At 40.1% G+C, this 12861-nt stretch overlaps 1 protein-coding gene across 1 annotated transcript in view; it reads right to left on the reverse strand.

The window, feature by feature from the left end:
- Nucleotides 1-12861, reverse strand: part of RGPD4 (RANBP2 like and GRIP domain containing 4) — a 59601-nt gene that overhangs the window by 36947 nt on the left and 9793 nt on the right. Inside the window, exons 5-13 of the mRNA XM_073350899.2 lie at nt 11816-12046; nt 11225-11370; nt 7982-8174; nt 7161-7251; nt 6005-6214; nt 3161-3339; nt 2903-3078; nt 1677-1800; nt 1088-1249 (exon numbers count right to left, since the gene is read on the reverse strand). Of these exons, the coding sequence (XP_073207000.1) occupies nt 1088-1249; nt 1677-1800; nt 2903-3078; nt 3161-3339; nt 6005-6214; nt 7161-7251; nt 7982-8174; nt 11225-11370; nt 11816-12046 (1512 nt within the window). The remainder of the gene's footprint in view (nt 1-1087; nt 1250-1676; nt 1801-2902; nt 3079-3160; nt 3340-6004; nt 6215-7160; nt 7252-7981; nt 8175-11224; nt 11371-11815; nt 12047-12861) is intronic.

Raw genomic sequence — 12861 nt, forward strand, 5'->3', positions numbered from 1 at the left:
CACTAAAATGTACAAAACCATACCAGAAATCAGAACTCTGCACTTATTTGAAGCACTAGAGTAAAGCTGGGTCAAGTTTTTCAATCAAAACTTTTTTTTAGCTGAAAAATGCAGATTCAAGTTGAGGGAAACATTTTATGAATGTGTGTCTATTTCAGCTAATTGTTTCAGTCAAAAAACAGTTTTGGAAGTGGGGGAGGTAATATCTTTTATTGGACCAAGTTCTGTTGCTGAGAGAGACAAGCTTTGGAGCTTACACAGTTCTTGAAGAACTCTGGGTGAACTCGAAAGCTTGTGTCTCTCACCAACAGAACTTGGTCCAATAAAAGACATTATCTCACCCACCCTCTCTAATATCCTGGGACCAAACTGGCTTCAGCTACACTGCATAGTTTTGGAAGTGTCAAGCTAGAGTCACAAAACCCCTTTTACTCAACAGCACAGGGGTTAGGGTACTCACCTGGGATGTGGGAGACCCAGATCCCTGTTGGAGCTGTTATACTTAGTATAAATCAATATTCACTAAGCCAGAGCCACACTGAGAAGGACTCTATGCCCTAATGGTTAGGGCACTCACCAAAGAGGGAGAGCACCAGGGTTCCAATCCCTATACTGGGGAGAAAAGGAGTACTTGTGGCACCTTAGAGACTAACATTTATTCGAGCATAAGTTTTCGTGAGCTACAGCTCACTTCACCTACTCTGTACTCTGGGGAGGTGATTCAAATCTGACTCTCCCACATCCCAGGTGAGTACCCTAACCATTAGGCTACTGGGTAAATGTGGCCACCAGTACTACTTCCTCTGGAGTTTTGTGAATCTAGCCTAAAATTTCATTTGCTTTTATTTAAAAAAGTTAATAGTGCCCAAAATCAAAACAAAACATTTTGGCTTACCCAAAATGAAGTCTCTTCCAACTTTAGTTTACAAAAAATTGTGTTTCAGATGGACACAAAACAAGATTTGAGAACTGCCAGTGAATCAACTCTCCCCCTCTCAAAACAACAATTATTTACACAGCTCTATAACAGAGTAGGTTTCAGGTTGCTTCCAGCCCCTCAATCTAATCCAGCTAGTTATGTTAGTACCTGAATATCTGAACTATGGAAGTGTTTGAACAAAGGATCAATAGGTTCAGGAACACTTTTCTTCTTTTTGATTATTTCCAGCATAGGCAAAACTTTTTTCCAATAATAAACACTTCGTCCAATGTATTCCCTTTGGTCATAGAAAGAGTTTAGACTACTGCCCTGTGAAGGAAGCAGAATAGAAGTGTGTTTATTTTAAGGAATCATTAGATATTATTCAAACTGTTAACTTGCTTCAACTACAGACAGTCTTCAAAAGCTCTAGTATTGCCTTAGGCACCTCTGGCTCCTCAGGTGAGCCTCATCCAGTCTCTGTACAAGCCTACATAATGCAAGCAACACATGCAGCTAGAAAAAAAGTGAGATATCAAAAGAAGGGTACCAAATGACTATTGGGAAAAGAAATGCAAAAAGTTATTTTGTTTGGCATAACATGATCAAGTGAACATTTACTACATTTTCAGTTTATTTCTACTAACTGCTAAATTGTGCCAAGAACGATAAAAATATTTTACAACACTGCAAACAGAAATACGTAAGTAAGTTATAAAGTTATAATAAACGTAAAAATATTTTTTGCCAAACTTACTGTTTTATGAAGACATTTTGCCCAGCGAACAATTAGGGCAGGTTGAAGTCCGTGTTTCCCCAGCGCTCTCAGAGTGTTTATTTCATGCTGGACTAGAAGCCTTAATTTTGCTGCTGTTCCTGGTCTGAAAAGTAACGAAGACACATTGCCTAATTAGCCTGCTCTGTTTTATGGGAAATTTTTGCTTGTCAATCCATTATAATAATGCAGAGAAGTTATTAGTATTATGCAGATTATTGGTTTTAGTCCCTTTTTTGCCTCCCATTTGCCATATCTCTACAGAACTACACTGATCACTGTGTGTACCCCACACAGGCCCTGAAGGATTTAGATAGGCTTGTGAGGCCAATTAACATACTGGCAGCACCTGAGAAAGCCAGGTATAATTGATAATGAAGCCCTACAGGAGAGGGACTGAGTGGTAATTATAAAGCCAGTAAGTTTGCAGCAGAAAAGGGCTGCAGGGAAAGAGTCTGCAAGCACTGTCTGGGGAACAGAAGATTTAGGAAGCAGCCCAGGAAGGAGTCTGAGGGAGTAGACCTTGGCTGCCAGCTACAGGGTCTGTAGGCTGGAACCCAGAGTAGAGGATGGGCCTGGGTTTCCCTACCAGCCACCGAGGAAGGTGAAGTGAAACCTCCTGAGGTAAGTGGTGTAAGAACAACAGAGCCCAGCAACAGATGGAAGATCTGCTATAAGGTAACTGGACTCTTACACAGGAAGGGGCAGACTAAAATGTAACCTGGTTGAAGGGCCAAGTTGCAGGAAGAGAGACCACTGAAGTGACAATAGGCAGGGGTCACCTCAGGGAGTCAGCTGCTATGTCACGCCCAGCCACAAGGAGATGCTCCTGCACTGAGTGAATTCCTTTACATACACCAATCCATTTCTAAAGGTATGTTGCCATTGCAACTACAGCTGTGATTGTAGCACAGGTAGGTATACTGTAGTAGCTTTAATCACATGTAACAACAATAGTGAAGAGGTGGTGGCATGGACTTGTATTTGAGCTAGCTGACACTTTCACTTGAAGTATAGAGATACCACAGAAGTCTCTTTCAAAACTCTCAAATTTTTACAATCAAAATTTGAGTGTCTAAGATTGAAGGTGTTGAAATAAAGTACATGCCACAAGAATCTACAATCACCTGATTAACAGTGCTAAGATTCTCATGCTGGAAGTGACTTAGATTTAGTAAAAATGTAAAAAAAACAAAAAACCCACTTACATTGTTTTTTTGTGAATAAGGTTATAAACAGCATCCCACCAGGATCTCTGCCTTTCACTACAGAGCTGTTTGCTCACTGGTAGTGGTAAAAATTGAGGTTGATGTGAACTGTAGTGAGTATTAAATGTCTCTTGTAATTGTAAGTGGCTAGTAAATATCACTCCAAGAAGAAATACCTGTTTTCATAAAATAAATACATGTTATACTGTGCAAATCTCCATAGCATAGTAAATTTCAGTGCTTAAACGGTTTCCTTACTTCGAGGTCCAATATACAGATTGTTTCAGGAGCATTGGTCTCAAGTCTTGATGTTTCCTGGGGCAAGTGAAAAAGTTGTTTTAACCACTTGCGTATTGCAGGTAAGACTGACATGGAGTTCCACTGTAAACCAAGCCACGTAAGGTGCTGGAGACAACCATTGTGCACCCTAATTGCGCCTAAACAGAAACAAATGATTGTTTACTTCTAAGATCTGTATCAGCAGCATCTATGCAAACAGTAAACTGATCAAAGCTGCATCTTATTCCATTTAAAAAATTCTTAAGTCATGAAATGTTTAAAAAATGATAATCCAGCCAAACATTTTGGTTTCCTGCCTTTGAATCTACTTCTCTTTCTATGACTAAAAAAAATATCAATTGTTTAGGCCCCCAAGTCCATTCCTCAGAAGCAAAGAGATCCCATATGCTATCCCTGGAGGATAATTTTATTTTAAATATAAAGATGCCATCACCATCTTATGTATGCAGTATTGTTGTAGCCATGTCGGTCCCAAATTATTAGAGAGACAAGGTAAGTGAAGTAATATTTTATTGGACCAACTTCTGTTAGTGAGACACACAAGCTTTCGAGCTCACATGGAGCTCTTCTTCAGATCTGGGAAATGTATTCAGAGCATTACAGCTAAATACAAGGTGGAACAGATTGCTTAGCATAAGTAGTTAACATATTTGCAGGGACCATTAAGGTAAAGTGGCCAATTAATATCCCTCCAGTCACAGGGGAGAAAGAAAGGAGGGGGACGCTGCTGCAAGTTGTTCGTGGGTTACAGGATGGGTGAATGCTTTTCATAAAGCAATCACTATATCTGACCCATCAATCCCCATCTGCAAAGGAAACACGCACAACACTTTCAAAAGACGAGACTGGGAGTGTAAATTCATAACTTTGTAGACACTAAAAACAGACAGAACAGACACGCTCACTTTATTACAGAAATCTATAACCCACTAACAACCCCCCAGGCTGCTCCCCCACACCCTGTGACTGGAGGGGAGTTAACAGGCCATTTCACCTTGAAAGGGGTTAACAATATGTTCCACCTTGTATTTAGTGTGACACTGTGGGTAAGTCTGCACTGCAATTAAACACAAGTGGCTGGCCTGTGCCACCTCACTTGGGCTTGCGGGGCTCAGGCTGCAAAGCTGTTTCACTGCAGTGTAGATTCCCAGGCATGGGCTGGAACCTGGGCTCTAGGATCCTGCAAGGTGGAAGGATCCCAGAGCTTGGGCTCCAGCCTAAACCTGAAAGTCTGCACTGAAGTGAAACAGCACCTTAGCCTGAGCCCCACAAGCCCGAGTCATGTCATGGGTTTTTAATGGCAGCATAGACATTCACTCAGAGTACATTTCTCAGACCTGAAGCAGAGCTCTAAGTAAGCTCGAAAGCTCATCTCTCACCAACAGAAGTTGGTCCAATAAAATATATTATCTTACCCACCTCAGCTCACTAATCAGCATCTTAAACGTTTTTGTCTATGTTTGCATTTCTAAGCACTCAAATAATTACCTGTGCTTTGAGGTAAGTAAGTTTGGGAGAGGGGGACCATGAGCAGGTGACAGAGCATGAAAACTCTAAACTTCACTGCAAATGAAGTCTTATTACCTCCATGATTTTGCTGTAAAAGTTCTGATATTATAGAATTAGATAGCATTTCAGACATCACCTCAGGCATCATAAGTGTACATGCTGCATCAGCCTTAACAATAGTCACTTGGCAGTATCCCAACATTTATTTCATTTTAACCACCCCTCATTCCCAATCTCCACTTTTTTCACTGTATAAAATGTATGTAGAAAGAGCAAGTTTGTTTATTTTAGCTATCAGGTGAATAATGTATGTTTATACTGGGGCAAATAAGTTTATAATTTAAGACGAACAGCTGCAAGCTTTCTTGAACATTACACATTTCATAAATAGACAAAATGTGAGCTAGTTGGAAGCTTCCAAAGCAGTTTAATCAAGGGTCTGAATTGTTTAAAAAAAAATTAAGATAGTGCTTGAACACAGACAGGTATAAAGGATTTACCTAAAACACCAAGTTTTCTGAAGCTGGACAGACTCCACAAGCAGAAGTGTTAGTTTGTAGCTAACAGTGCTATCTTAACTGTACGTTTTTAATTTAGAAGCGTACAATTAAAAAGATATCCATTTAGGTCAGCTTCTTATTTCTTCAGTTCCCTTTTTGAAACAAGATTTGTGTAAGTACTTATTCTCCCAGAATATAGCTGCTTGACCAACTCTCCAAAGTAACTACCATTTCAAACTGACCACCCAGCCAGGACAGGCCAGTAAGTCTGCACAACACACTGTTAAGATGAAAGTAGGGATGCTAGAGAACTGTATTTAGAACTGCAAACTCACTGGCCTAAGAAATACCTTTCCTCTAGGTCTAGGTGTCATCTCTGTAATACTGCATACATTTCCATCATCAGAAGCTCCTGAGTTAGCAGTCCTTTATTTTAACAAAGGGGTTGCTAATAGATTATCCTCTTCAAAGAGTTATGGCTCTTGAATGAACTTCCTCTTTTTTTTGTCTCACAGCCAGGTTTAATGATCTTCTACAGATACTCCAAGGCTAATATATTTCCCCTCAGGCATTTCTGAGAGAAATGGGTTACTTGCCTGAGGCATCTGTTTTCATATTTGATAAAGTCTATGTTATAACCATGTTGTAGATTGACAAAGTTGCTATTTGTATAAAGGCCATTTCTCCTTGGTTGCAGTCTGTATTATTTGCAGGATTTTTCTTCAAATCAGAAGAAACATAACACTAAGATATAGAAAGTAAGTGTAAAGTGTTCTTAAGTGATGCTTCTTACCAATATCATATCTGGCTAGATCCACATGGTTTGGTCCCTGTATACAGACACTTCTGATATTATCAGTGCTAATGAAAGTTCTCTCTCTAGGAGCTCCATTCTCAAAGAGTGCATCACATAAAGTAGATTGCCCACTTTCATTTGCAAAAGACTCCACAATCTCTTTATAGAAGTCTTGCTTGCCATGGCTTAAGTTTAGCAGCATGTGACCTGTAAAGTAAAACATATTCACGCAGAATTATTTTAAATATGAGTAGTGCAGTGAATTAAGATTGTTTAGTAGCAAGCATGTCTCATCAGGTCATTAATCCAACATGTCAAAGATTAAAGATTATGGGTGAAATCCAGGCCCCAATGAAGTCCATGGAAAAACTCCAGACATCAACTGGGCCAGGATTTTACCCCACATGTTTTCAAGTCTTTTTCATGCCACCCTTTGTGAGGCAGTCAGACCAAAGAATTCTTAAATTCAATCATCTAAACACGAAGATATGGAAGTCTTTGTAGTACTAGTATAACAAATAGGAAAGCCAGGATTCTTGGTATTCCGGGGACCCTGGAATTACCTTCAATATGAATAGCCATGGCTTAAGTAGAATGGTCCCTTGCAGAGCAAGGAAATTTCTGAAAAGCACCTCATCCTGAAGTCCTTTAACCACAATGCATTCCCACAGCACAATCCCTAGCCTAGAATTTACAACTTAGGTTAATGACAAAGAAAAAGGTGGCTCAGAAACAATGGATGGTGTGATGGGGAAGAAAGACATGGTAATAACAACAGGAGCAGGGCATAACCGTTAGTGTCTGTAGGGGCTATGGCAGAAACGATTTTAAGGAGACTGAGGTAGCGACTTCAAAAGTTTTATATCTATTCAAAAATGTGAAAGTTTTTGTATTTTAAGAATGTTGAAACAGTTCAAAAATGAGTGCAGTGCACTGCTAAGTTAAGAAGAAGATATGGGAACTTAAGTGTGTCATGATCAGACTCACTTTTTATACAAACCTACTTGAAGCTTTGAACATTTTTCATGAATTTAAACAGCAAAATGTTTATGTATAAATTTCAAATCACTAAAAAATCCATTTCTTGTATATACCATTTGGAAAAGAACATATTAGTTTTGTTTTAAACAGTTGCAATTAATATTCTTGTTACCAGACTGGCTCTGTCGATCACAGGCTAACATTTCCAGTATATCTTGTCCAGCTTGATCTGCCTTTATTAGTTTTGTCTTTGGTCTAGGGACCTGGTGGGAATTACATGAGAGTCAGGAACCAAGAAGTTACTGCTTCAAAAGTTAAACTCCCCTCTAGCTTTTTGTTAGTAAAATAGAAAATCCAAAATTTATGTTTATTGAACATGAAGGAAGTTTAATATCATCATGACAAGCTACTATTTTTCAGTTACCAGACACCTCCTTCCGGCCCCCCCAAAAGTTCTTCTTAATTAGCATTTATGTATGTATTTTTGCTAGACATCTCTGGGAAGTGTAAATTAATAGCAAAATTAAGCTGGCATGAATACAGACTATTCCCAGATTACAGGGGCCAAGGTGGAAGGAGATATTTTGATTTAATAAAGTGAAGGATTGAGGCCCAAATTCTCTGCTGTGTCCACAACACGCTGGGTGTGGGGCACACAAAAGGATCTGTGCCTCCTCAATGCTGGGGCCAATTTTACACTGGCAGGTACATGGTGTAGTTGTGTGGTCTCAGAGCAAAAGGTGATACATCTGAGGGGATAAAAATGCTAACCAGTTAGAGCCTGATTACTTCTGATGAGAGCAAGAGACAACACATGCACTCACCTACCCCAGATTTTCTACAACAAACTGAAAGGTGGTAAAATATTCTTCAACAGCTGTAAGACATGTACTTAGAAAGTGCTGCTCATCTGAGAAGAACTACAGTTCAAAATAAAATAAAAATGAGTTCTACATCAACTAATGCATAATACAAAAACTGAAAACAGCTTACTTGAAAAGCTATAAGGTAACACAAAGCTGCCAGTTCAGATACAGCTCTCCATTGCTTCTCACTGTGCTGGGCCATTTTCAACAAGAGAGTTCCAGCATACAAGTAAAAGTGACCTCTCATTTCCAGGAATGTAACAGACAGCTCATCATTCCCATTCACATATGGTTTCACAGACTGAAGAGCATGATCAAAACTATAGTACAAACAAAAAGTAATTAAAACTAGACAATTTGTATACTAGTGGTTTCAGACTTATTGTTTTGTCAAAAAGAAAAGGAGTACTTGTGGCACCTTAGAGACTAACCAATTTATTTGAGCATGAGCTTTCGTGAGCTACAGCTCACTTCATCAGATGTTTTGTCAGTAATATTATTTAACTAGTAGGTTTGCATGATAGTGAATCAAATGGCTTGATGCATCAGAATCTCAAGTTTTCAAAGCTCTGAAATTTTTTTTTTAAACTACTCCCATGAGCGAATCTTTTGCTTGGATATCTTGTCCCCCAACTCTTGAAACCACTTTTTTTAGCAAGGACACCCCCCCATCCCTTAAGTCAGTTCTCCCACTGGCATCGCCTCAAAAATAAAAAGGAATTCTTTGAGACATGACTGCACCTCGTAAGCTGGTGCTGAGATGGGGAGAGAAGAGTGAATCATTTGGGGCAAAATTAAGAATGAAACAAACAGTAAGTGGTGGTAAAAGGGACATGCAGAAGGTGATTGGAACTAAGTGAGCATATGATCTGAATTAACCAAAGCCAGGAAAAATCTGATTAGACTTTTAAATGTAGGAGGAGGTTCTGCAGGAACTTGAGTAGCAGCTACAGTCTGGTACCTGAAGCACATATTGCACAAACTCCATTCCCGGGAGGTTTCCCAAATGCTAATTAGAGCAAAACATTCTTTAAGTGATCCAACAAGATCATAGCCCATCTTGGAAAGGTTTCAGATGTATTCATTCAAGCCCCATGGGATAAGAAGGCAGAAAACAACAAAACCCCAACAAACCAAATGGGTCTACAGATAATACTGCCAAGAAATACTATTAGATGAGAGGCTATGTAGTAACAGATAGTATCACAGCAGCAAAAAGCACAGGACACTATGTATTTCTCAGCTGGCTACCCATTCAACTGCTAACCAACTCAAACCTGTTTTGCTTCAGAAAGTTAGAGGAGATAAAGCAGTCCAAATGATATGGCCTACCCCTTGTCAAGCAATATTTTCCAATCTTACAGTTTGTGTGTCCTAGCAGGCACTAAGTAATCAACTACACACTTGTCTTAAAGTCACTTCCTTTAATTTTTTTTTTTTATATAAACTACTGTACAGGTAATAAAGAAGCTAAGGAAAAAGATGACTGAGTATGGGCACACACAGTTCTCACCCAAGCAGAAATACTTGACTATTCACAAGTTACATAAGCCTAATTATTTTCCAAAAAAGTCTCCGGCTAGAGTGTCCTTACCCATTTACTGAATAATTACAGATAAAAATTTGCGGGGTTGGAGTTAAATTTTTCAGATGTCTGAGCCAAAAGCATGAGACATTTCAGACCAAAGCGAAAATTTGTTCGAGAAGTCTAGTTAACAGATCACAGGAGTTTGGAAGGAAAGTGTCATCTCAACGCTGATTGCAATTTTGCTACTGGGATACTGTATGAGTTGACAGGTTTCAGAGGAACAGCCGTGTTAGTCTGTATTCGCAAAAAGAAAAGGAGGACTTGTGGCACCTTAGAGACTAACCAATTTATTTGAGCATGAGCTTTCGTGAGCTACAGCTCACTTCATCAGAGGCGTTCAAATACTTCACTGTGTGAATATTTGTAAGTGCAATTTAGTTCAAAAGAACTTTTACACCAAACACTGAGACAAGACTGTATGCAAGCTGATAAGTGCTTCTTGTCTTGTCTTTTTTGATGATGAAATCTCCTCTTATGCTTAGGGCCCTACCAAATTCAGGGTTCACTTTGGTCAATTTCACAGCCACAGGGTCTTAATTGGTCAATTTCATGATTTCAGATGTAAACATCTGAAATTTCATGGTGTTGCAACTGTGGGGGTTCCGATCCAAGAGAGGACTGGTGGAGGGTGGGGGCCAAGCCAAGTTGCAGGGGGGTTGCAGGATTGCCATATTCACTTCTGTGCTGCCTTCAGAGCCCAGCTCTGAAGGTAGCAGCTGCGGAGTTTCCTGAAGCTGGAGGAGGCTCCTGGAGGTGGAGGTAGGTCCAATCTTCGCAGTGCTGCTGGGAGTGCCCCAATCAGGGGCTCCTAGCTGCTAGTCAGGGCCAGTGGTGGATTAACGCATGGGCCCATGGGGCATGTGCCCAGTAGCCCCGGACAATATGAAAAATGGGTGCCCCAGCCCTGGCAGGAGCCACAGGGTGTGGAGGGGCAGCCTGGGCAGGAGGTGCAGAGGCTGGAGCTGTGGGGGATGGCAGTCTCGAGCCCCGGCAGGACTGGGGAGGGATGGGGGAGGGAGGGGAACAGCAGCCCAGAGCCACAGCAGGAGCGCAGAATCTAACTCTGGGGCTGCTGCAGCGCAGAATCTAACTCTGGGGCTGCTGCAGCGCAGAATCTAACTCTGGGGCTGCTGCAGCGCAGAATCTAACTCTGGGGCTGCTGCAGCGCAGAATCTAACTCTGGGGCTGCTGCAGCGCAGAAGTGAAGGTGGATACAACCTCTTCAGTTCCACCTGTGGAGGTGGGTCTAATCTCCCTCTGATAACAGCCATGCAGGGGAAGGACAAGTCCTGGCTGATTTCAGGGAGATCAGATTTCACAGGGAAGGGCCTATTTCACGGTCTGTGACACGTTTTTCCATGGCCATGAAATTGGTAGGCCCTACCTATGTTGCTTGAGCAATATTAAGACACACTTTGGTTACTGTACAGTCATGAAGTATTCTTTCTTACTAGATAAGAGACAAGCCAGGGACCATATATAAGCTTATGGGAAAAATATTGCTCTGGGTCTTCAAGCCTAGTCTAAAGTGAAGAGATAGGCATCAGTTCCAGCCCAGCAGTCAGCAGACTGAAGACAGATGCACAGCACCAGTCAGAATAGCATAGGACAGAAGTACCAGCCTCAGCGATTACTATGGAGTTTTTTTTAAAGTCAGTCATTTCCCTCAACCACCTGTACACTGAAAAAAAGGTCTGTTTGATGCTCCATAGCACAGAATGACACCTCTTCATAAGAGATTACCCAAAGTCTTTTACAGTAGGAATGTGATGAAGACAGTACCTTGCAAGTGATTCTCTGCTTTCTTGAACATCTCTAGTAGAAAGTGTCATCACCACAAGGTTGGAGTAGGCCAGCAGCAGATCTCTGTTGGTGTTTCTCCAATTACTTTTTTCAGACTCTGAGTCCTGTGCAGATTCCAAATATTCCTACAAAAGATTTACCAGAGACATAATTTAGTCACCTTTCTTGGAGGTGGCAATAGTACCACCCCTAGAGCACATTTGTTACATTCACAGAATATTCCAGTTTGCAAGGTGGGATCTTAACATCCAGTTCTCCCACATATTTTCCAGCAACAAAGCCTCTCCACCAAAGATTGAAGTGCTACGCCAACTCTGTTCAAGAGACACACCAAACAGTCTTAGGGATATTACATTTGATCTTAATGTAATAAAGCAAGGAGAGTAAACTGAAATTCCTTTTGCTTTGGTGGACTTTAGTTTAAAAAAAAAAAAAAAACTCTTCCATAGGCCCCGTGTTGTCCCCTAGTCCCCCACTACTTGTAGGATAGATACTAGTTCCACAAAAGAACCAGCCTAATATAGAAAACACAAGAGATTTTCCCAAAACCACAGTATGGATTTAACAAACCTTAAGTGTCTGTACAACACACGAACACCACTGCAAGCTTGATCGCATAGTAATCTTCTTTTCTGCCTCTCGACAGTGAGCCACAGCATCCTTCAATCTTTTATTTGAACGGTAGAGCTCTACTAGCCTGATATTTACATAGACATCATCTGGTCTTGCATAGAGTTCTGACTGTATCAGATCAAAAAGCTGATTCCATCCATCTTCACCTTTACAATCCAATAACTGTTCCTATTAAAAACAAAGGCAGTGCGTTTTTAGCATCTCATTTTCCATTTAAATTTTTTTTTAAATCACTGACCACATGACAGGACAGTTTCCTTTATCATTCCCTACTCTTAGCTACCTGATTATGCATAGACCAAGTGGTTGAGAGTATGTCAGGTTTTAAGACATTTATATATGAAATGAGAGTTTGTATAATTTGCTAAGACTTAATAGCATTATTTGAGATTTTTTTAAAACTATTTTTTAAATATTCCTTTATTGAAGTAAGTGCACAAGGAGTCTCAGAGAACCCTGTCAGATCTAATAGGATTTTGGTTTTACAGAATATTATTTTCATTATATTCCTATTCTATACCATTGTATCTAGTCAAAAATTCATTTTTGTTAAAGCAGAGTTAACTTTTAAAAAAGACAGACGATTTGAACTACATTATTGCTGGCATACATTAAAAAACTAATGCATTCATACACAAGTCAGACCACAGATGCTTAGTTACCTGAAAAGATCAAACTTCATTACTCCCATTCATAAGAATGGGAGTGAAGATACAGACCCCATGTTGGGAAGAAAAATGCAGCAACAAAAAGTTATTTAAAAAGCAAATATTTATCCAAGTGTTTATTCAAGAGTACAGAAAGTAGGCAACTAGCCAAATGCCATCAAAAAAGCTGCTACATTTCTGCACACTAATCCCTCAGATAGGAAAAGCTACACAAGAAAGTGTCTGTGATGGACTTCTGACATTTAAGTGAAAACAATATTTTTATAGATCTATAATCAATACAGAGTTAGGGATTCTAACAAATTGAGATGTCCA

This window comes from Lepidochelys kempii, chromosome 1 (genome assembly GCF_965140285.1).
Source record: "Lepidochelys kempii isolate rLepKem1 chromosome 1, rLepKem1.hap1, whole genome shotgun sequence".
NCBI classification, from domain to species: Eukaryota; Metazoa; Chordata; order Testudines; family Cheloniidae; genus Lepidochelys; species Lepidochelys kempii.